We start from the raw sequence: 22,111 nt of genomic DNA, 5'->3' as shown, positions 1-22,111 counted from the left end.
AAAGGCGCCACACTAGTTCTAAACCGGTAGACGAAATCCGGTTCACCGCGTACTCTATTTAGAACTTCATATTTCGGTATCGAAATAATCGCTAGACTAGCGATTATTTCGATACGTCACAACATTTTCAAAAAAAAAAAAAAAAAAAATAATAAATAAATAAAAAAAAAGAAAATGTGGAACTATGAAAATTTTTTTTTCCGTGAAAATCTAAGGCAATTTTTCTAATAAAAGGTAAAACGTCGACTTTTCCAAATCATTGAGATGTATGGTAGCAACAACTATTAGGCATTTTTTTCTTCTAGGATATAAGTAAGTGTGAGAAATATTTTTTTCTTATAATTAATTTCCTAAAAAATTATAATTTGACACGTTTTCAAAATAAATCTCTAAATTTCAAACAAAATTAGGAAAAGGCGTAGCATTTTCAATATTATGATAATAATATTTAAAAAAATTTTAAATGTGGATCTGTGGAACTATGAAAATTTGTTTCCCTCGAAAATCTAAGGCAATTTTTCAAAAACAAAAAAATGGACAACGTCGTCTTTTCCAGTGCTATTAGGATTTTTTTCTTCTGGAATATATGTGTGTGAAATATTATTCTTCTAATCCATTTCCTAAAAAAAAAAAAACAACAAAACAACATACATTTGACCACGTTTTCAATATTATTCTCTAAATTTCCCATAGTTTAGATATTCTCAGCAGGGGAGGATGATGCCTTTGTCTTATTTATTTATGGTGTTTACCTACCCCTCTTCCTCCACAATAGAAAGCGTGCCAAATGTTTCCGATTTCTTTAGAATGAGTGGGTGATGATAATGGCACATAGACAGTTTCAACCCGTTGGCGCTTAATGATTTTGCATTTCCTATGATTTTTATTTATTTTGTTGCGAATTTTCTTGAAAACGCAATAAATATCAATAGGCCACATGATAAATTCGTATTTTCCTTTAAACATCATAATACTGTTTTTTCCTATTAAAAACAAAATATTAAATATTATTTTCTTTGTATCTTTTTGTCTTCCAGGTGATCAAAATGAACCTAGTCGTTATAGCTGCGGTGATGATGTATCAGGCAACGAATCTAGTGATGCTCCAAAATTAACCGAAATTGAGCGTCAGGAGACATTCAATCGCCATAAGGAGGAAATGCAAAAAAAGAAACGGCGAAAGAAGAGAACGTCATCATGGCACTCGTCTACATTTCAAGGTAAAACAAACAAAAATCATCAAATTAAAAAAAATGCAAATGTTAATTTTCTCTTTTTTTTGTCACCCATTTTAGAGTTGTATAAACTTACCGGTGAAATTTTGGGCGAAGGCGCTTATGCCTCGGTCCAAACGTGTGTTAGTATCTATACCGATTTGGAATATGCCGTCAAGGTTATTGACAAAATTCCCGGTCATGCACGTTCTCGTGTCTTTCGTGAAGTTGAAACTTTCCGCCATTGTGAAGGTCATCCTGGCATTTTACAATTATTGGAGTTCTTCGAAGATGATGATAAGTTTTATTTAGTTTTTGAGAAGATCAATGGTGGCGCTCTATTGACGCGTATACAAGAGCACATTTGTTTCTCGGAACATGAGGCTGCCCTAATAATCAAGGAAATCGCTTTAAGTTTGGATTTTATACATAAAAAGGGCATAGCTCATCGTGATCTCAAGCCGGAAAATATATTGTGCGTGTATCCTGATAAATTGTGCCCCATTAAGATATGTGATTTTGATTTGGGTTCGGGTATAACATTTACTGCGGACATTTCCTCACCAGTGGCAACGCCACAACTTTTAACACCGGTAAGTAGAAGAATTTGTATTTTTTTTTTAGTATATAAACAATTTCAACAAATTCAATTGAATAGATTCATACTTTATACCCTTTTGGTCAAGTTAAAAGCAACCATACACAGAAAAATATCATAGTTATGAAATTAATTCTTTTTGCAAAAATGTTCAATAAAAAAATAAATAATTAAATAACTAATATTTAGTTTAAATAATTTGGGCAATAAACCAGCGATATCGGGCTACCATAATAATAAATCATTTCAAAAATTAATTTTCAACACAACATTTATGTTGTAATTAACAAAATGATTGTTTAATTATTTTCAATATTTACATATAATTATTTTGTAATTTTTACTTTTTTCGATTTTTTTTTTTTCAATAAATATAAATAATTATTTTGTAAGTCAGTAAGGTGTCATAAAACAGTAAAGTGAAATTTACTCTTGTTTTATTTAATTACCTGGCCCTGATGAAGATTGACGATGTCAAATCGAAATATTGGCTTCAATAAAGTAAAACTCAAATAAAAAACATCTGGAGTTTTTTCATTAATGACCTTGAGCCGGACTAAAACCAAAAATATATTTAAAAAATTAATAAAAAATGATTGTTTAATTAATTTTCAATATTTACATATAATTATTTTGTAATTTTTACTTTTTTCCAATTTTTTTTCCTTATATATAAATAATTATTTTGTAATTTAAAAAATTAATAAGGAATTGATTAAAAAAATTAATTTACGTTTTAAAGAATCATTTTTCAATATATAAAAACATTAATTTTATAATTTAAAACTTATCATATCATAATTGCAAAATGAACTGATTTTCGCAAAAAATTTCAATTAAATAAATTAATGCTTAATTGTCAATTAAAAATTATTTTTAATAAAAAAATAGTTTTCAATAGAAAAAAGTAATTTCTTTTTAATTCAAAAAAAAAAATGTTTTCAATCAAAAGAAAAATCCAAAAATTAAGTTTTCAATTAAAAATAAAATAATATTTATCATTTCAAAACCAAATTTTCAATAAATTTCAAAAATTATTTTGAAATTAAAAAAAAAATTGATAATAAATTCATTTTCAATTAAAAAATTAATTTTCGTTTAAAAGAAAAAATAATTTTCTTTTTAAAAAAATATTTTTCGTTTTATAAAATTAATTTTCAATATATAAAAATAATTACTTTGTTTTCATTTAAAAAATTAGTTTTCAACTAAAAATTAATGAAAAACTAATAGGCATATTAAGCCTTAATTTTCACTAAATATGAATAATTATTTTGTAATTTAAAAAATATGATAATAAGTTGTTTTTCAAATAAAACCAACATTATAAAAATAATTTTCATTATAAAAATATTTGTTTTGCAATTTAAAAAATTAAAGTTTTTCTTAATTAATTTTCATTTCTATAATTAATTATATAATTTCATTTCATTTATTATTCTCCAAAGTAATATATACAAAGCCAAACCTGAAATGAATTAATGTAATTAATTTCTAAAAAATAATTATTTTATAATTTGTTATATTTCATGTTAGCCTGATACCGAATCAGGCAATTGACGTCCAAATGCATTATATTTAATTATACAATTATTTTTCGAGCTTTATGGACAGATATAGATTAAGGAACATGGTTAATAGAGCCATTGAAAAGAGATAGATTTGTATCTGGCGTTTTCTTTTCAATGGATCTATTAACCATATTCCTTAATCTATATCTGTCCATAAAGCTCGAAAAATAATTGTATAATTTTATAATTTGTTTAAAAAATAATCAGATTTTTGTTTATTTTAATGGACTGTTTTGGTCAATGTATATAAATAAATGCAAATAAAACAAGTTTATTTCATATTTTTTCTCGGCCAAAACAGCTCATTAAAATAAACAAAAATCTGATTAAAACTAAGTGATCATAAAAAGAAAACAAAAAAAAATTTTTTTTTCAATAAAAACATTTATTTTCATTCCAAAAATTAATATTTTCAATTCAACTCTTTGATTAATGATTTTGCATTTCAGATGATTTTTTTTTAATTAAAAAAAAAATGATAATAAATTGATTTTCAACTAAAAAAAAAATAATTTTCGTTTTAAAAAATTAATTTTCAATATATAAAAATAATTATTTTGTTTTCATTTAAAAAAATAATTTTCAATTAAAAAAAATTTCTTCTGAAAATTTATTTTTCGTTTTAAAAAATTAGTTTTTAATATATAAAAATAATTATTTTGTTTTCATTTAAAAGAATAATTTTCAATTAAAAAGTAATAAAAAAAATAATTTTCATATCAAACATTAATTTTCACTAAATAAGAATAATTATTTTGGAATTTAATTTTCATTTGAAAAAAATTTCTTCTGAAAAAATATTTTTCGTTTTAAAAAAATAATTTTCAATATATAAAAATAATTATTTTGTTTTAATTTAACAAAATAATTTTCAATTAAAAAGTAATAAAAACAAATATTTTCATATCAAACATTAATTTTCACTAAATAAGAATAATTATTTTGGAATTTAAAAATATAATAATAAATTGATTTTCAAATAAAACGAACGAACCTTTTAAAAATAACTTTCATTATAAAAATATTTGCTTTGTAATTTAAAAAATGAAAGTATTTTTTGAAAATAATCTTCATTTAAAAAACTTAATTTTCGTTTCAAAATGATTTATTAAAAAAATAATATTCAATAAAAACATATTCAAACCAAAAATTAATATTTTCAATTTGAAATTAAAAAAAAAAGATAATAAATTGATATTCAATTAAAAATTAATTTCCTTTTCCTTTTCGTTTTAAAAAATTAAATTTCAATTAAAAATTAATACAAAAACTAATTTTCACTAATGAATAAAAATAATTATTTTTATTAAATAATAATAAATTGATTTTCAAATAAAACGAACATTTTAAAAATAATTTTCATTATAAAAATATTTGTTTTGTAATTCGAAAAATTTAAAGTTTTTTTTATTAATTTTTAATTTTTTTTTAATTAATTGTTCGTTTAAAAAATTTAACTTTCATATCAATAATTTAATATCAATAAATAAAAATAATTATTTAGTAACTTGTTTAATTAACTTTCAGTTAAAAAAACTAATTTGGATTTAATAAAAATAGTTTGCTTTTTCAATCAAATAATTAATTTTCAATTAAAAATTAACTAATATTCATTTCAAAAATTATTTTAAATAAATATAATTATTTTGTAATTAAAAAATTAATTTCTAATTAGTTTTCAATTAAAAAATGAATTTTCGTTTTAAAAAATTAATTTTGATTATTTTGATAAATGATTATTTTGTAAATTAAAAAATTAATTTATTTATAATATTTATAACCATAATAAATTTTGAATATATATAATGACAGAAAGTAGGGTACTAACTTATTTCGTAATAAAAACAAAACACAATCATATTAACTATTAAATGAATTACATATTTAATTGACTCTCATTCCTGTTCTCTTCATCGCAAGGCGACTAAGATTTTTGTAATTAGAATTAAAATTTTTTTTTAACGAAAATATATAAATTTTTAATATAGTTACAAGAAACTATTTAGTGGAAAAGAATTTATATAAGTGGTAATAATGTTATAAATATAAATGTTTTTTGATTATGTCCAAAAATTTCTAATTTTTTCACATTTTTTTTTTTCAGGTTGGCAGTGCTGAATTTATGGCCCCAGAGGTTGTTAATTTATTTGTTGGCGAATCCAATTATTATGATAAACGCTGTGATTTATGGTCTTTGGGAGTGATTGCCTATATTTTGTTATGCGGTTATCCACCATTTTCGGGTAACTGTGAACAAGATTGTGGTTGGAATCGTGGTGAAAATTGTCGCCGTTGTCAAGAGCTACTATTCGAGTCTATACAAGATGGTAAGTGATTTATTTTATTTTAATTCAAAAATGTTCATGTATGTTTGTTATTATTTCCCGATATAGGACGTTTTTATTTTCCTGATCCGGATTGGACTGATGTTAGTGATGAGGCAAAAGATTTAATTAGAGGTCTTTTGGTTAAGGATGCACCAAAACGTTTAAGTGCTGAGGCAGTATTGAATCATCCATGGATTAAATTTTCCGAAATGGAACCAACTGATAGTAAGAAATTTGAAAATCGACGCAAAGCTTTATTAACCGCTGGAAATATAAGACGGTAAGTAAAAACAAATGAGAATAAATAAAAGGAACTCGTATTTTTTATGTAAAAAAAGGGAGATTATTAAGTAGAATTAGATTATAGATGAGAATTTTTTTTGTCTTAAAGAAGATTTGATATAGCCTCCAATTATATATGATTTATATGAAATAATAGGCTTTCCCGATGTATGAAAGGATAAGCTTACAAAATTTAAAAAAAAAACTATATATATATCCCATCACAAATGAGATTTTTTGTTGGTCTTAGAAAATACCAGATTTTAAATTACAATGAGAGCCACCGTGGTAAAATAGTTAGCATGACCACCTTGCATTGAAAGGGTCGTGGGTACAATCCCAATATCGACCGAACTGCAAAAAATTTTCAGCTATGGATTATCCTCTCTCATTTATGCTTGTGATATTTCTGAGTGTCTCAAAGCTTCTCTAAGTGATTTCACCGCAATGCGAAACGCCGTTCAGATTTGTATATACCATTGAGCTAAACATGGAATTAGGGAGCACTTACTGATAAGATTGAAGTTTACCATTGTGGTAACACGATGGCCTGAATAGCCTAAGTGAACCTAAAATATTGGTCTGCCGCTATACCTAATATTTAGTCCCAGTTTGCAAACTTTTTGGCGCCACGCGTGTGACTCCCAAAATGTGCGACTAAATTCGCCTACAAAGAGATTTTTTTTAATTTTGATCAAATATCAAACCCAACCCAGCCACCGTGGTGCAATGGTTAAGCATGCCCGCGTTGCAAAGTTTTTCAGCGGTGGATTATCCCACCTCAGTAATGCTGATGACATTTCAGAGTGTTTCAAAGCTTCTCTAAGTGCACTTCACTGCAATGTGGAACGCCGTTCGGACTCGGCTATAAAAAGGAGTTCCCTTTTCATTGAGCTTAATATGGAATCGGGCAGTACTCAGTGATAAGAGAGAAGTTCACCACTGTGGTATCACAATGGATTGAATAGTCTAAGTGAGCCTGATACATGGGGCTGTCACCTAACCTAACCCAAAAATCTGGAATGAATGTTACTCCTAACATTTCATATACGGAATATTCTGAAGTGGAAAATTTTGATGGTGAATGCGAAAAGTAATGCTGGTGACATTTCTGAGTGCTTCAAAGGCTATCTACCACGGGAGCCACCGTGGTGCAATGGTTAGCATGTCCGTCTTGCATACACAAGGTCGTGGATTCGATTCCTGCTTCGACCGAACACCAAAAAGTTTTTCAGCGGTGGATTATCCCACCTCAGTAATGCTGTGACATTTCTGAGGGTTTCAAAGCTTTTCTAAGTGGTTTCACTGCAATGTGGATCGTCGTTCGGACTCGGCTATAAAAAGGAGGTCCCTTGCCATTGAGCTAAACATAGAATCGAACAGTAGTCAGTGTCCCAGAGAGAGAGAGAGCGAGATAGAAGTTTACCACTTGTGGTATCACAATGGACTGAATAGTCCCAAGTGAGCCTGAAATTACGGTTGCCACTATACCTAACCTAAATTACAGACAAATCGGATTTAAAATACCAGTTTGAGACATTCGTGATGCCAAAAACGAAAGATGCCTTTATTTGGGGTCTCAATGATAGACAGATATTTGGAGGCTGTAGCATGATTCTAAACACCAAGCGAATATCGTAAGATAGTTTTAGAATTTAACTCTGGACAAGAATATATCTGAAGGCATTATAACTCACCTATTGGAAAAGTGTAAAAATACCAGATCAAGTTAGCTTCTTCAGATCAAAATTTCAAGTTTTTAACCTTACAGATGGCAGATTTATTTTTAAGTGAACTATTGAAATTAAAGTAACTTCGTAATCAACCAAGTCTTCCCGTATAGAAATATTAGGCCACACCGCCTATATGATAGTCATAGTTCCCCGACCATTTCTTATACTAGTATAAAATTACGCTACAACCGCTATGGAACTATTCTCATTATTGAATATTCTCTAATTTTAGCAATAAATCGGCACGTGAAATTTCACGTTTTGCCGAATCCGCCATGGCTGTGAAGCGTGTTATACTACAACATTTCTCTATGCGTTACGATTATATGATGGAACGACCCAATATCTATCAATCTTCACAAATTGGTGATAAATCCTTGGAACATATCGAACTGCAACCGTTTAAGGCTCATCGTTCGAAGAGCCAACGTCAGCGACCATCGCCATTGCATATACAACAATCGATTAATAATTATGCGGCCAATTCTTCAACATCACGTGGCAGTGATGGAGGTGGTGGTATAAATTGCATTCCCACAGTGCCATGTAATAAATCTTCTAGAATTTACAATACATCATCAATGAATTTTTCACCATTGAATACCCATAATGAGGAAGAAGATGAGAATGTTAGCAGTGGTGTTGGTGATATTGTGGAAAATCTAGAGAAGGAACGAAATGATAATGGTGATGGTGGTGGTGGTGATAACCAAAAGAAGCCCATAGATTCTTCCATGGATGATAATCAAAAACTCTCGAGTTATTGGTATGATTATGATGACGATGAGAATGACCAGAAAAAGGAGAACTATGGCAAGCAAAATAATGGTGATATTAAAGAGAATTCCCTAAATCAGCCGAATAAGGGCCCCGTTGGTAGTTCATCTGAGGCTGAGTTATATTTAGAGATAGAAGAGAAGAATTTAGGTGGCCAAAGCCGTAATCAAGGAGGTATTGTTGACAACGATGATGATGAAGATGATGATGGTATTTTCCAAAAAGACTCATGGATCCACGATTTTGAGGATTCATCAAGTGATCATCTCGAAGTATATAAAGATAACTATGGAAATAATGATGATGATGATGCCTATCATAGTGCAGCCAATGATTGGAATATGGATTTTATAAAAGAAGAAGATGTTGAACTTTTTAATTATTCCAATAAACAACAGCAGCCCCAGCAGCAGCAGCAACAACAGCATCGTCTAAAGAAAAAGAAACAAAAGCAACAACAGCAATCAATTAATACCGATATATTGGAAAGTATCAGTGATTTAAAGGCAATGCTACCTGAAGTAAATAATGAGACTGGCAATAAAATTGATCAAATCAATTGCAATGATAAAGAGGTTGGTAACCAAGGTAACCAAGAACTACTAGTAGTTGATGACGAAGATGATGATAATAATAATAATAAATACGATGACGACGAAGTTATTAAAAATAAACAACAACAACAACGTAAAAGGAAGAAGAAGAAAGCCTTAAAAAAGAATAAAAATAAAATTGCCGATCCCTCTCAAGCAAATGGAAATGTGGTTAAAGGAAACGATGCCGTACCAACAGTTACTGTACCTACTACTACTATGTTGTTTAATACAAAAACAACTAAAAACCCACCACTTAAAAAGGATAATGATATTGAAAATTCCATAGAGGAGAATGTGATAAAGACCAAAGTCCCCAATAGCACATCTCCGAGTACATCGATTTTAAAGACATCTACCAATGGTAAAAATTCTTTGGAGAAAAGACAAGGATCATCACCATTGTTTGGCCAACGCAATGTATACTTTGAAAATGATGATTCCTATCACAATTACGATGCTGAATTGGAAGATGCTGATGAGGAGGAAGAGGATGACGATGAGGAGGACGAAGATGACGGCATGGATCATGGTAAAATTCAATTAAATACCATTAAACAACGCCCAGTTAATAATATTGAAGATGATGAGGATGTAGTTTTCAAAAAGCCCATACAATTCCACGCCTATTCCAGGCAACAGCGCCAAAAATCTGGCAATAGCCAAGGCCAAAATAAACGCTATATCAGTAATAAGCCACAAGAACCAAAACCTTTGGAGAATTGGAGAGAACGTAATAATAATCATAACAGCCAACAGCAGCAGCAAAAGACTAATGCTCTGAAGAATTTCAAAAACTTGGACAATCATGCATATCATCGTACAAACACTAAATATCGCAGTAATCCCAATGGTATTGGTAATGGAGGCATTGGTGGCGGCAGCGGTAATGGGGGCTTTGGATATCAAAACGACCATCATCATCAGCAATTGATGGGAAATTTCCCTCGTTATGGCTCCCAACAGCAACATATAGCAAATCGCTGTAATCCCTATATGTTACCCAGTTATTGTTACCGCCAGCAGGCACGTGCCCATAGTGGTGGTGGCAGCAGTGGTGGTGGTACACCACCTTCGGATAATGAATATCAAGTATTTGGTCATAAATTCTCACCACCTAGTAGTGGTAGTGGTGGTGATAATTCTGAAATTCGCAATTGGCGTAATGATTGTATCCATGCCTCGGTACGTACCAAACAAAATAATCAAGGATCCTTTAACAACAACAACAACAACAATGGGTCCTCGTATCAGCGTAAATGTCATTCGGAAGAATCACAAATGACCCCTATGTATCGCAACTATCAACAACAACAACAGCCTGTTGGATCAGCTACACAACGCATTGGCTCTGGACGAATTCCATATCGTACGGAAAACATACAAGGTTTTGCCATAGGTTCCTATGATTCGTCCTATAATAGTTCATCTCCAATTAATATAGGCCTCTCGCCAACCACTGAAAGTTTATTGTTACAAAGGCGTATGCAGCGTAATGGAGGAGGAGGTGGCGGCGGAATAAATGGTTATGAGATGGCCATGTCCTCATCTCCACCATATTATTCACAAAATCAACTTCCTAATCATTATAGCAATCAACGTAATGCTAACTATCAGCATCAGCATCATCATCGCCAGCAACGGCAACAAGCTACAGCCAGTGGCTAGCTATTACTTTCCTGACATGAGGAAAATGGCTATAAAGACAATGGTTTTGAAGCCATCAACAATGATGTAGGAGGAGAGGGAAAAGCAACAGCAACAGCAGGAGTTAAAGTTAGAGTTAGATGTCTAAGTCTTCGATATGGATTAAACGAAGATTATAAAGATGTTTACAACTACAACTACTACTACGAAAAGGGTGATTTTTTTTTCTTCAAAATTTCCTTTAACAACAACAACAATTTCCGCCATATATTTTTCTACTATTTTTTTACCATACACACACACACATATTATAATTTTGTTTGAAAGTGAAAAAAAGATTGTCTATTATACATATATTACTATATATTTATTTAAAAAATTTAATGAAGAACGATGAAGAATACACGATGAAACAAAAAGGAGTTTAAGCTTTAACTACGACTACTTACATGAAGAAAGCTAAAAGTCACATTAAAAAAACAACAACACACACACATTATTGAAGAAGAAAAGCTCTTGTTTTAAAAAGCTTTAAAAAAATGAAAACGAAATATAATATGATGTTTCTATTGTTTAGAAAATTACAACAACAACAAAAATTTCAAAACAACAAAATTATGTCGAATAAAAAAAATGTTGCAAAAAAAGAATTACCTGTTAATTCTTTGTATTGCCAACAACAAAAAAAGAACAACCAAGGAAAACAAAAAAAAAACTTCCAATTGTTTTTATTTATTTTTCATCCCTCATATATGTGGGCTTCACTCAACACTCAATACACCATTATCATTTTCATTTGTATTCGAAAAAAAATATATATATCAAACTCATAGTGGGTTAACACTTTGGATGGAATTTTGCTTATATAGAAAATTTTAAATGTTTAAAATTTTTGAATGAATTTTTGAATGATTTAAACAATTAGTAATTTCTAAAAAAACTAACTTCCGGTTTTAAATAAACACCCTGGGAGATATACGAAAAGATCTGTGCTAGTTTATTTCTCTTTATATATAAAAAACAACTAAATTTTATAGGGATTTCTCACTAGGAATAATGAATTCTTGGTTAATCAAACAATGAGCTTAACACAGTATCGACTGATAATGGGGCTATTTTTAAAACATAATCATTCTTAAACAAACATCATGGGAGATATTCTATTTGTCTTAGTCTTCTCTTTTTCTATATAAAAAGTATCTTTATAATAAAAAGTCGAATAACCGACTTTTTCTAAATTTTGAAAATTCAGCTTTTCTATTTTTTTTTTCATAGTATAAAAAAGTGGTCTTTGATTTTTTTTTAATTTGAAAAAGTGGACTTTTGCTGTCATAGGAAAGTCTACGTTTTTTTTAATAGAAATCGTTTCTATATGTCCTAGTTTAGTTTTTCTATATAAAAAGAATTTTCCACTTTTATAGGACTTTTGATACTCGTAATAATGAATTGCCATAGGGATTGCTAATGAGTATGAAAAAGTGAACTTCGATCGATTTTTTCCTACATTTTGAAAAGCCAGTTTTTCGTTGTTTTCATTATTCTTTGATTTTTTCGAAATTTGGATAAGACGACTTTTGCATATATAACCATTCCTAAATAAATACCTTGAGAGATATCCTATGTCTCCTAATTTGGGATTTTCTATATAAAAGTTATACACCTAGACCTCGCTTTGCGTCGCAGATACGGACGCAAACTGAAACGACGCAAAGTGAATTATGAGTTTCTATTGCAAACTATGCAAACATTGGAGATAGATAATAACGCAACTTTGAAAATCTAACGACGCAAAGTGAAAAAAGTACTAATTCAACAGCGACGCAACTTCGAAACAACGCAAACCGAGGTCTAGGTGTATATTTTTTTATAGGACTTTTAATACCCTTAGTGATGAATTGCCATAGGGATTGAGAAGGAGAATTTACCGAATTTTTCCAAATATGAAAAAAAGTGGATTTTGATTTTTTCCAAATTTGGAAAACTCGACGTTTGTTATAATAGGAAAGTCGTCGATTAACGTTGCGACTTTCGACTCATATTCTCCTTCGAGTTTTTTTTTTTTGTTAGAAGTCGTTTCTATATGTCCTAGTTTACAGTTTTCTATACAAAAAGACTTTTTCTCTTTTATAGGAATTTAACAATCTGAATGATGCATTGCAAATCGCACGGTTGCCATAGTTGGTAGAATTCTACCAAAAATATTAGATTTTTTACTGTTTGGTAGATTGGTATAATTCTTAAGATTTTGGTAGATTTTGCAAAATATTCCTCTCCAACTAAGGTTTATTTCACAAATTTTTTATAGAAACAAAAAAAAAAACTAGAGATTTTCGTATAGCAATAACATGTTGACAAAATTTTCTATAGAAATAAAATTTTGAGAAAATTTCTTATAGAAATAAAATTTTGTATAGAAATAAAAATTTTGAAAAAAAAAATCTATAGAAATAAAATTTTGAGAAAATTTTCTATAGAAATAAAATTTTGACAAAATTTTCTATAGAAATAAAATTCTGAGAAAAATTTCTATAGAAATAAAATTTTGAAAAAAATTTCTATAGAAATAACATTTTGATAAAATCTTTCTACAGAAATAAAATTTTGACAAAATTTTCTATAGAAATAAAAATTTTGTGAAAATTTTCTATAGAAATAAAATTTTGAGAAAATTTTCTATAGAAATAAAATTTTGAGAAAATTTTCTATAGAAATAAAATTTTGAGAAAATTTTCTATAGAAATAAAATTTTGAGAAAATTTTCTATAGAAATAAAATTTTGAGAAAATTTTCTATAGAAATAAAATTTTGAGAAAATCTTTCTATAGAAATAAAATTTTGACAAAATTTTCTATAGAAATAAAATTTTGGCAAAATTTTCTATAGAAATAAAATTTTGGCAAATTTTTCTATAGAAATAAAATTTTGGCAAAATTTTCTATAGAAATAAAATTTTGGCAAAATTTTCTATAGCAATAAAAAAAAATCTATAGAAATAAAATGTTTACAAAATTTTCTATAGAAATAAAATTTTGAGAAAATCTTTCTATAGAATAAAATTTTGAAAAAAATTCTATAGAAATAAAATTTTGGTAAAATTTTCTATAGAAATAAAATTTTGGTAAAATCTTTCTATAGAAATAAAATTTTGGCAAAATTTTCTATAGAAATAAAAGTTTGGCAAAATTTTCTATAGAAATAAAAGTTTGGCAAAATTTTCTATAGCAATAAAAAAAAATCTATAGAAATAAATTTTTGAGAAAATTTTCTATAGAAATACAATTTTGAAAAAATCTTTCTATAGAAATAAAATTTTGGCAAAATTTTCTATAGAAATAAAATTTTGGCAAAATTTTCTATTAAAATAAAATTTTGGCAAAATTTTCTATAGAAATAACATTGTGGCAAAATTTTCTATAGAAATAAATTTTTGAGAAAATTTTCTATAGAAATAAAATTTTGAGAAAATCTTTCTATAGAAATAACTTTTGAGAAAATTTTCTATATCAATAAAAATAAGACTTTGTTTGGTAGTTTTTTGGTAAAATTGGCACCAAATTTTGGTTGATTATTTTTGACTCGAGTGGTAACCGAGATTGCTATAGCGATTGTAATGAGAATGAAAAAGGTGGACTTGCCGACTTTTTCTAAATTTTGAAAAGCCAACTTTTCGTTCGTTTTTTTTTCATAATATGAAAAAAATTATCTTAAATTTTTTTCTGAATTTGGAAAAGTTGTCTTTTAGATTCGATTTTTAATTTATTTTTATTTTTATGTGGTTTAGTCAAATTCTGGTCGCTACCAAAATCAAACATATCAAATGTCGATAAGTTGCCCTTGACATAGAGATTATAATGAGAATCAAAAAGTAGACTTACAAACTTTCTAAAAATAGAAAAATAGGCTTTTCGATTTATTCACAATTTTCAAAAAAGTGGAATTCGGCTTTTTCGTCTTTAGAAATCATAGGAAATTCGACTTTCGACGTTGTGATTTTCGACACACATTTCGAATTATTTATTCAAAAGTTGATTAGACGATTTGACCAGATTTTCAAATATATCAAAAGTCGATTAGTCGACCTTGAATATTACTTTTTTGAAAGAAACAAAAAATAGATCTTCGAAGTCGAACTTTTGAAGTCGTTGAGTTGAATTGTGGGCCTTTGAAACCTATTAAAAGTCGATTGTGACCTTTTTGAAAAGAAAGATAAATAGATGGCGGAACGTGTCTCGTAGTTGGTAGACTGCTTAGCCCGCATGTTGTCCCACTTCAATAGCTATTCTCAAGTTAGGAATCCATCCCCATATGGTATTTCAGCATAGAATTCAAAGATGTCGTTCTCCTGTCGCGCTCCTTCTTTAATTTCAGACACTAAGTTTCCATGGGTAGTTAACTTCTTGCTAGAGAAGTTCCTTTCGTTTTGATTAAATACCCTAGATAGGGCAAACTTGCCAAGGCCACATTCTCAGATTGGTCCAAGTATTTTTCGGAGAATTTCTCAAAATTTTCTCATCACTACCCACGCTTAAAAACCATGCAAAAAAATAATATTTTGTAGCTTCAATCACGAAATTAATTGATTAAATTTTTAATTCTTCTAGTATTTTTTGTGATTGAATTTTATTTTTTAATAAAATCATATTTTAAATGGACATTTTTTCAAAATCAATTAAATGTTTTAATTGGAAAAGAAAATATTTGATATTTTTATCACTAGTGGTTTTCCTTCTTTTGAACTGCTTACTTAATAAAAAAATCAGTTTATAAAAACATAAGAAACTTACTTTCTTTAGTGTGTAAATATAACCATAGCGATAGGCGGTAGGCGAACACTTATTTACGTGTATTTCTTATGGGAAGCCCAAAATCCGCGACGAAATACCGTGACGGCTAGCGGCGTGTCGCTAAATTAAAACTTATTCTAACTCCTTGGCGAAAACTGGTATAGTGTTGCCATCGCTTATCAATTTTTTTAACTCACCACTAGGAATTGCTGTTGCCTGGACACGTGTAGATTATTTTTTCTTGAAATAACTCAACAAATAACAAGCCATTGTATGTTTTTATTCAACTTCATTGTTTAATATTGTCAAAGCCTGCTGTATTGACAACAAAACCGCTAGGAAACGTGAAAAAGGGAATTATTCGCCGTCAAGCTTATTGTATTTGCCGTTGCGGCAAAAATGTTTCGCCTACCGCCTATCGCTATGGTTATATTTACACACTTATTTGGTATCTGAATCCAATATTAAAATTAAAACCAAAATTATTAATATGATAATTTGATCGATATTTTTATTAATTTTGAAGTATTTGGCTTATAACAAATCAAGAAATCAAACACAACATCACTTTGTGAAAACCCGTCTATGGAAATTGTTATTTTTAATATTTAGTTTAATTTTACCCTAATCTATACCTTCACTCTAACTCTTTATAACGCAAAAGAAGCTTTTAGAATGTGTAAATAAAAGCTTATATTTATGCAAAACTTTCCTTTCTACTTCTATACAACAAAAAATTAGTTTTTTTTTCTCTACAAAAATGATAGAGAGATCAAAGTTTAAAAAGTTTTTATAACTAAAAATTTTATCTTAAGCTTTGTCTAAATTCTAATTGTTAAACCTAAATACCAAGTCTATCTGCTATATGTGCAAAAACAAAAAAAAAAATAAATCAACATTTCAAAAACATGAAAACCCAAAATCTCTCGTCCATGTGATATTACAATTATATATTTCCAGAAAAATCGTGTGAACAAAAAAATCGTGTAAAATATAATTTTATCATGTTGAACATTCATAACGGAATTAAAAATTTGACTGGCATGGCAATTAGTCGACTTTTAGTTTTGTACATATTAAAAACTATTTATCTTCATCTTCATGGTTATTAAAGGCAGGTACTATGTTTTATTTTAAACATCGAATACAAATATACAAAAGATGAAAAATAAATGGATTGGTCCTAGTAATGAGTTGAAATATTTAAAATTATTTCCAAAAGAGTACCTGCAAGCTATTTACGATTTTCGCTTCATATTTTTGTTATCGAGTGTCTCCATTATGTTGCTAATGTTGTGTTTATGCGCTTTACAGACTATTTGTTATTCAGGACGACAGTGCTCGTGACGAACATATCCCATATATTGTGCACATTATAAGTTAAGTCCGAAGGCATAATCGATACTGCTGCATGTTTATGGGATCGATAATACATTTACCGATTATTTAGACATCGCCGACAAGTCGTATCGATCCGACACACTGTAAGATTCTTTACAAACACCGACATTCCGTCCGGAATAACTGATAGTCTGTAAAGTGCATTAAGTAGAAATGTATGCGTGACTGTGTTCGGCTTGGTAGAGCAATTTTTTCTAGCGAAAATTTCAAGTAAGATCATTTATCGGTTGCTTACAATTTTTGTTAGAGACCTTTACAAGTCAAAAATCGTTGGTGGATCGTTTACACCTTTCATGCTTAAAGGCCGGTATGCACCCCAAACAAAATTTTTGCTGCCCTCAAAAAACATTTTTGCTAACGAAATTGTTGTTAGATCGATATTTTCGATGAATTTTTTCGCTCGATAGGAATACACCCAAAAAAATTATCGATATGTAATCCTTGAAATTAAAGCATTCCGGGCTGGAAATAACTTATCTTCTCATGCTATAAAAGTAAATAAATGATCATAAATTACTAAAATATTTGAGGAACTCATAACTATGTTATCGACACAAGCTCGAAATCTCTATTTAGAACAAAATCTCAAGTGTTCAGACTGGAAAAATAACGAGAATTCGTAGATTTGAGGACTTAACAGTAGTTTGTAAATATATCAATACAAACACAAACCCGTATGTGCACACGCACTCATTCATCTACAAGGAAAATTGGGGAAGGGTTGCACAAAGCGCATTTTTAGTACTAAAACCACAGTTGTACAAGGCAGTATAGAGGATTTTGAAAGTGATTATGTTGAAATTCTCTAGTAGGAGCCAGCTGATATTTGGCTATTGCAAATTTACTGAGATCTAGGAATCCTCGTTTACGAGGATTTCGGCCGAAATGTTGATGAATTACAAACAATTTTTTTTTGGGAACACATAACTGCATTATCGACATTCCGTCCGACTTATACATGTCTGTTCTGGGTCACACCGCATTGTGCATCACACTATACACTTTCTACACACCACACACAAAGTTAGTTGTTCTGAGTCACACGTGTGAACACTTTTTTCGGACTTTTAATCGAAAAATGTGACAGCTGATTTTTTCTGCAAGCCATATTATTTGCAGACAGAAATTATAAACAAAACATATTTTGCCGGTATAAACATAAAAAATTAAAAGTAAGTGCGTAACTCAAAGCCATAAAATGCCTGCCGGATTTTTGTTAGTAGTGAATAATGTAAGGACAAGAGCAATTTATCAAGAAAAAGGAGACAATTGCATGATGCTTCAAATCTGTTTTGATTTGTTTTTTTCTATCCCTCCTCAATGTTACTCATGAACAAACGATCGCCGTGTCGTTCTCGTTTTTGTTTTTGACGGCGGAGAAGTTTTTATTTTGGTTTTGGTCAAACAGTTTTTAACATCCATACATTAAAGGAAATTTAATTATAGTGGGCATAATTAACTATTCTGTTAAGGTTTTTCTCATTTGTATTCCTTAAATATTTACAATAATATTGCAAACAAATTTTCTATCGTGGCGGCCTCCATGTGCAGAAAGATATTGGCGGCGTTAGTTTTTTTTTAATTTGCTCAGTGATTTGTGCACCAAGAACACTTTGCAGAATTGAAGATGCCATATTTTTCATGCAATAAATTTGGTAAAATTCACTTTTCTTAGCCCATTGATTTTGTAAAAGTTATAATTTAATTACCTTATATTTTCAAAAAGACCTTTGGTATGTTTAGGAAAGCGGATAGTATTCACAAAAATCAAAGATAATTTTGCTTAAAACTTTTTTGTGTTAACTTTTAAAAATTGTGGCAACATTATACTTTCGAACACACTGAAAATCAGCTGATTAAAACAACCCCAAAATTTATACACCAATCAGAGGAAATTTCGGTTCAAATTTTAGATAGATTTTTAAAATCGTGGTTTCTGACATATATAAGTGACTTTCCCAATAAAATTTGCAAATATTTATAAAAAACATATTAAAGTTTCAGAATCTGTTATTTATTTGTTATAAAAACTTCTAACTTTGCATACGATGGCTGTACACTAAGCCTACACAAAAGAAATGTTCGTGTACATTTTTCAGGTCTATGACGGTGTATAGTGTTGGCCAGAACACCTTTTAAGTGTGACACCATACGTAACTTGTACATGTGTGTACCAGAACAGACACGATAGTCTTGACAACGCTTTATTGTCGTTGGGTTGATATTTTCGGTTGTTTACAATTTTTGATCAAAATAAATACCAGATTAACTGCATTATCGATATTATGAATCATCTAACTTAGAAGCTTCGGGCTTGAAATCATCTCTATTCGTATAATTCGGAAAGCAATTAAATGTTGATGAATTACCAACATATTTTTGGTAACAAATGACTGCAGTATCGACCGGGTGTCAAAAATATTTACAAAAATTACCATTACAACTTTAACATTTTTTTGCTTTTTCGATTTTTTTCTAGTCGAAATTTTTGTACGTTTTAGCATTGTATGCAGTTCTTAGAAAATTCCTAAAACAGTTATCCTTTGTTTCTTGTGGGAGAATGTGAACACAGTCGTTAATCGATCGAAAATTCGATAACAAAAATCCCTATGCATTTAGAAAATATTGTTAACTTTTTAACTTTTTGGGAAGAAAATTAGATAAAAGCCAATAGAAAACTTTTTTTGTTTTTTAAGGCCTCCACAAAGAATTAAAAATAAATTTTTAATTTTTTTATTTGAATAAATATCACAACAACAACCCTCTAAGCTGATGCTTTAATAATTGTGAAAATTGAAACTATAAAAACCTATAAGTGACTCTAACACATCCATATTGGCCACATTGCCAAAACTCCTACAAAAAATTAACTCAAATTGTCTTTATAAGAAAATAAGTGATGCGAGTATTGTGATGCTATTATAAAAAAAAAAATAAAGTCTATAAGAAAACAAACAAAAAAAAAACACAAATTTATCATACTGCATGTAATTCTGTTTTCGTTATAAAATTTACTAAAGTCTATATTAATAATATGAAGAAAACAATAACAAAACAAAACAAAAAAAAATGATATATTTGTTATTTCGTAGTAGGGTTCCTCTACACAACTTCCATATTCAGATTTATAAAATGTTTAATACACAGAAATATTTTTTGTTTCCAATTAAAAATTTAATTTTTAATTGAAATGTCTTCAGTTACAGAGATGATTAAATTATTAATTGATACAAATAAGTTTTGTAATTGATTTTGATTTTATTTAATTTTTTTTAACAATAAAAATTGTAATTGAATATTTTTTTTTAAATATCAATGGGAAAAATTTTAGTTATATGTTTTTTCTGTGTAGGTTCGATTTTGGAAGATTTGGAAATTAATGATCGATAACTATGTTCATTTATCGATAGGAATGTCATTATCTATTATTTAAAGTTTCTATCGATAAACGAACACTAACTGTGTTGGCTATTATTATCACAATAAATAAGCGACAGCTTATTTATATCTTGTGTAAATACCTGTTACATGCCGATAATACAGTTTTTTTGTAACAACAACCTTTTTTATAGGTAGCAAAAATTTCGTTAGAGGTATATACCGGATTTTAGAGAACAATTCGTGAAAAATTGTATACCGCTGTTGTTTGTGGCGCTATGAAAATGGGCCCCAGGAAAATGAGCCCCTAAACCCAAATGAAACAAAGCCCCAAAAAGTGGAGCGATTCTTCATAATGAATATGAGCCCCAACAGTTTTAACTGAATCACGAAAAACGAACCCAAAACGTTTCGTTTTTGCGAAAAATTGCGAAAAATTAACCCTAACCGTTGGATCGAGTTAGCTCACTTTGGTCTCTAAGTCTTGAACAACGAACAAAGGTCTGCGACTTTTGTCATCTTGGAATTTCGATAGCCCACTTTGGAATCTGTCCATAGAAAAAATTTAAACCTCTGCCGAAGGCCTGCCACGTATTTCGCTTTGGAATGGCGTTAGCCCGCTTTGGACTCTGTCCATAGGAAAAACTTGTGACTTTAAACCCCGGCCGAAGGTAAAACATTTCAACCCCGGCCGAAGTTCCGCCGCTTAATTCACTTTGGAATCGCGTTAGCCTACTTTGGACTCTGCCCATAGGACAAACCCCTACCAATAGCCGTCCACACTTATCATTTCATGTTTGCGTTAGCTCACTTTGGATCTATGTTGAGGAGAATGTCTTGAAGCTCGCCTCCCCTACACGGTTCTCAAAAATTATCTACCAAATTTTGAAGAAAATTTTACCAAAACAAAAAAAAATCTAAACCAAAAGTCTTGTTTTGCAAAATTTTATTTCTATAGAAACTATTTTTTAAAAATTTTGTTTTATAGAAAATTTTGTCAAAATTTTATTTCTATAGAAAATTTTGTCAAAATTTTATTTCTATAGAAAATTTTGTCAAAATTTTATTTCTATAGAAAATTTTGTCAAAATTTTATTTCTATAGAAAATTTTGTCAAAATTTTATTTCTATAGAAAATTTTGTCAAAATTTTATTTCTATAAAAAATTTTGTCAAAATTTTATTTCTATAGAAAATTTTGTCAAAATTTTATTTCTATAGAAAATTTTGTCAACATTTTATTTCTATAGAAAATTTTATCAAAATTTTATTTCTATAGAAAATTTTGTCAAAATTGTATTTCTATAGAAAATGTTGTCAAAATTTTATTTCCATAGAAAATTTTGTAAAAATTTTATTTCTATAGAAAATTTTGTAAAAATTTTATTTCTATAGAAATTTTTTTCAAAATTTTATTTCTATAGAAAATTTTGCTAAAATGTTATTTCTATAGAAAATTTTTTCAAAATTTTATTTCTATAGAAAATTTTGCTAAAATGTTATTTATGTAGAAAATTTTGTCAAAATTTTATTTCTATAGAAAATTTTGCTAAAATGTTATTTATGTAGAAAATTTTGTCAAAATTTTATTTCTATAGAAAATTTTTCAAAACTTTATTTCTATAGAAAATTTTGTCAAAATTTTATTTCTATAAGAAATTTTGTAAAAATTTTATTTATATAGAAAATGGTGTCAAAATTTTATTTCTATAGGAAAATTTTGTCAAAATTTTATTTCTATAGAAAATGTTGTCAAAATTTTTTTTCTATAGAAAATTTTGTCAAAATTTTATTTCTATAGAAAATT

General features: G+C 28.7%; 1 protein-coding gene across 2 annotated transcripts in view; it reads left to right on the top strand.

Annotated features, from left to right (window-relative positions):
* Nucleotides 1-11,392, top strand: part of Lk6 (MAPK interacting serine/threonine Lk6 kinase) — a 67,621-nt gene extending 56,229 nt beyond the window's left edge. For both annotated transcript variants that reach the window (XM_075289448.1, XM_075289449.1), the window contains 5 exons: nucleotides 1,038-1,220; nucleotides 1,296-1,807; nucleotides 5,488-5,710; nucleotides 5,777-5,990; nucleotides 7,958-11,392. In XM_075289448.1, coding sequence (XP_075145563.1) covers nucleotides 1,038-1,220; nucleotides 1,296-1,807; nucleotides 5,488-5,710; nucleotides 5,777-5,990; nucleotides 7,958-10,763 — 3,938 coding nt within the window. In that variant the 3' untranslated portion in view covers nucleotides 10,764-11,392. The remainder of the gene's footprint in view (nucleotides 1-1,037; nucleotides 1,221-1,295; nucleotides 1,808-5,487; nucleotides 5,711-5,776; nucleotides 5,991-7,957) is intronic.
* The last annotated feature ends 10,719 nt before the right edge of the window (nucleotides 11,393-22,111 follow it).

This window comes from Haematobia irritans, chromosome 1, assembly GCF_050003625.1.
Source record: "Haematobia irritans isolate KBUSLIRL chromosome 1, ASM5000362v1, whole genome shotgun sequence".
Classification (NCBI taxonomy): Eukaryota; Metazoa; Arthropoda; class Insecta; order Diptera; family Muscidae; genus Haematobia; species Haematobia irritans.
The sequence above is the reverse complement of the archived record's forward strand: the minus strand, read 5'-3'. Positions and strand labels throughout refer to the sequence as shown.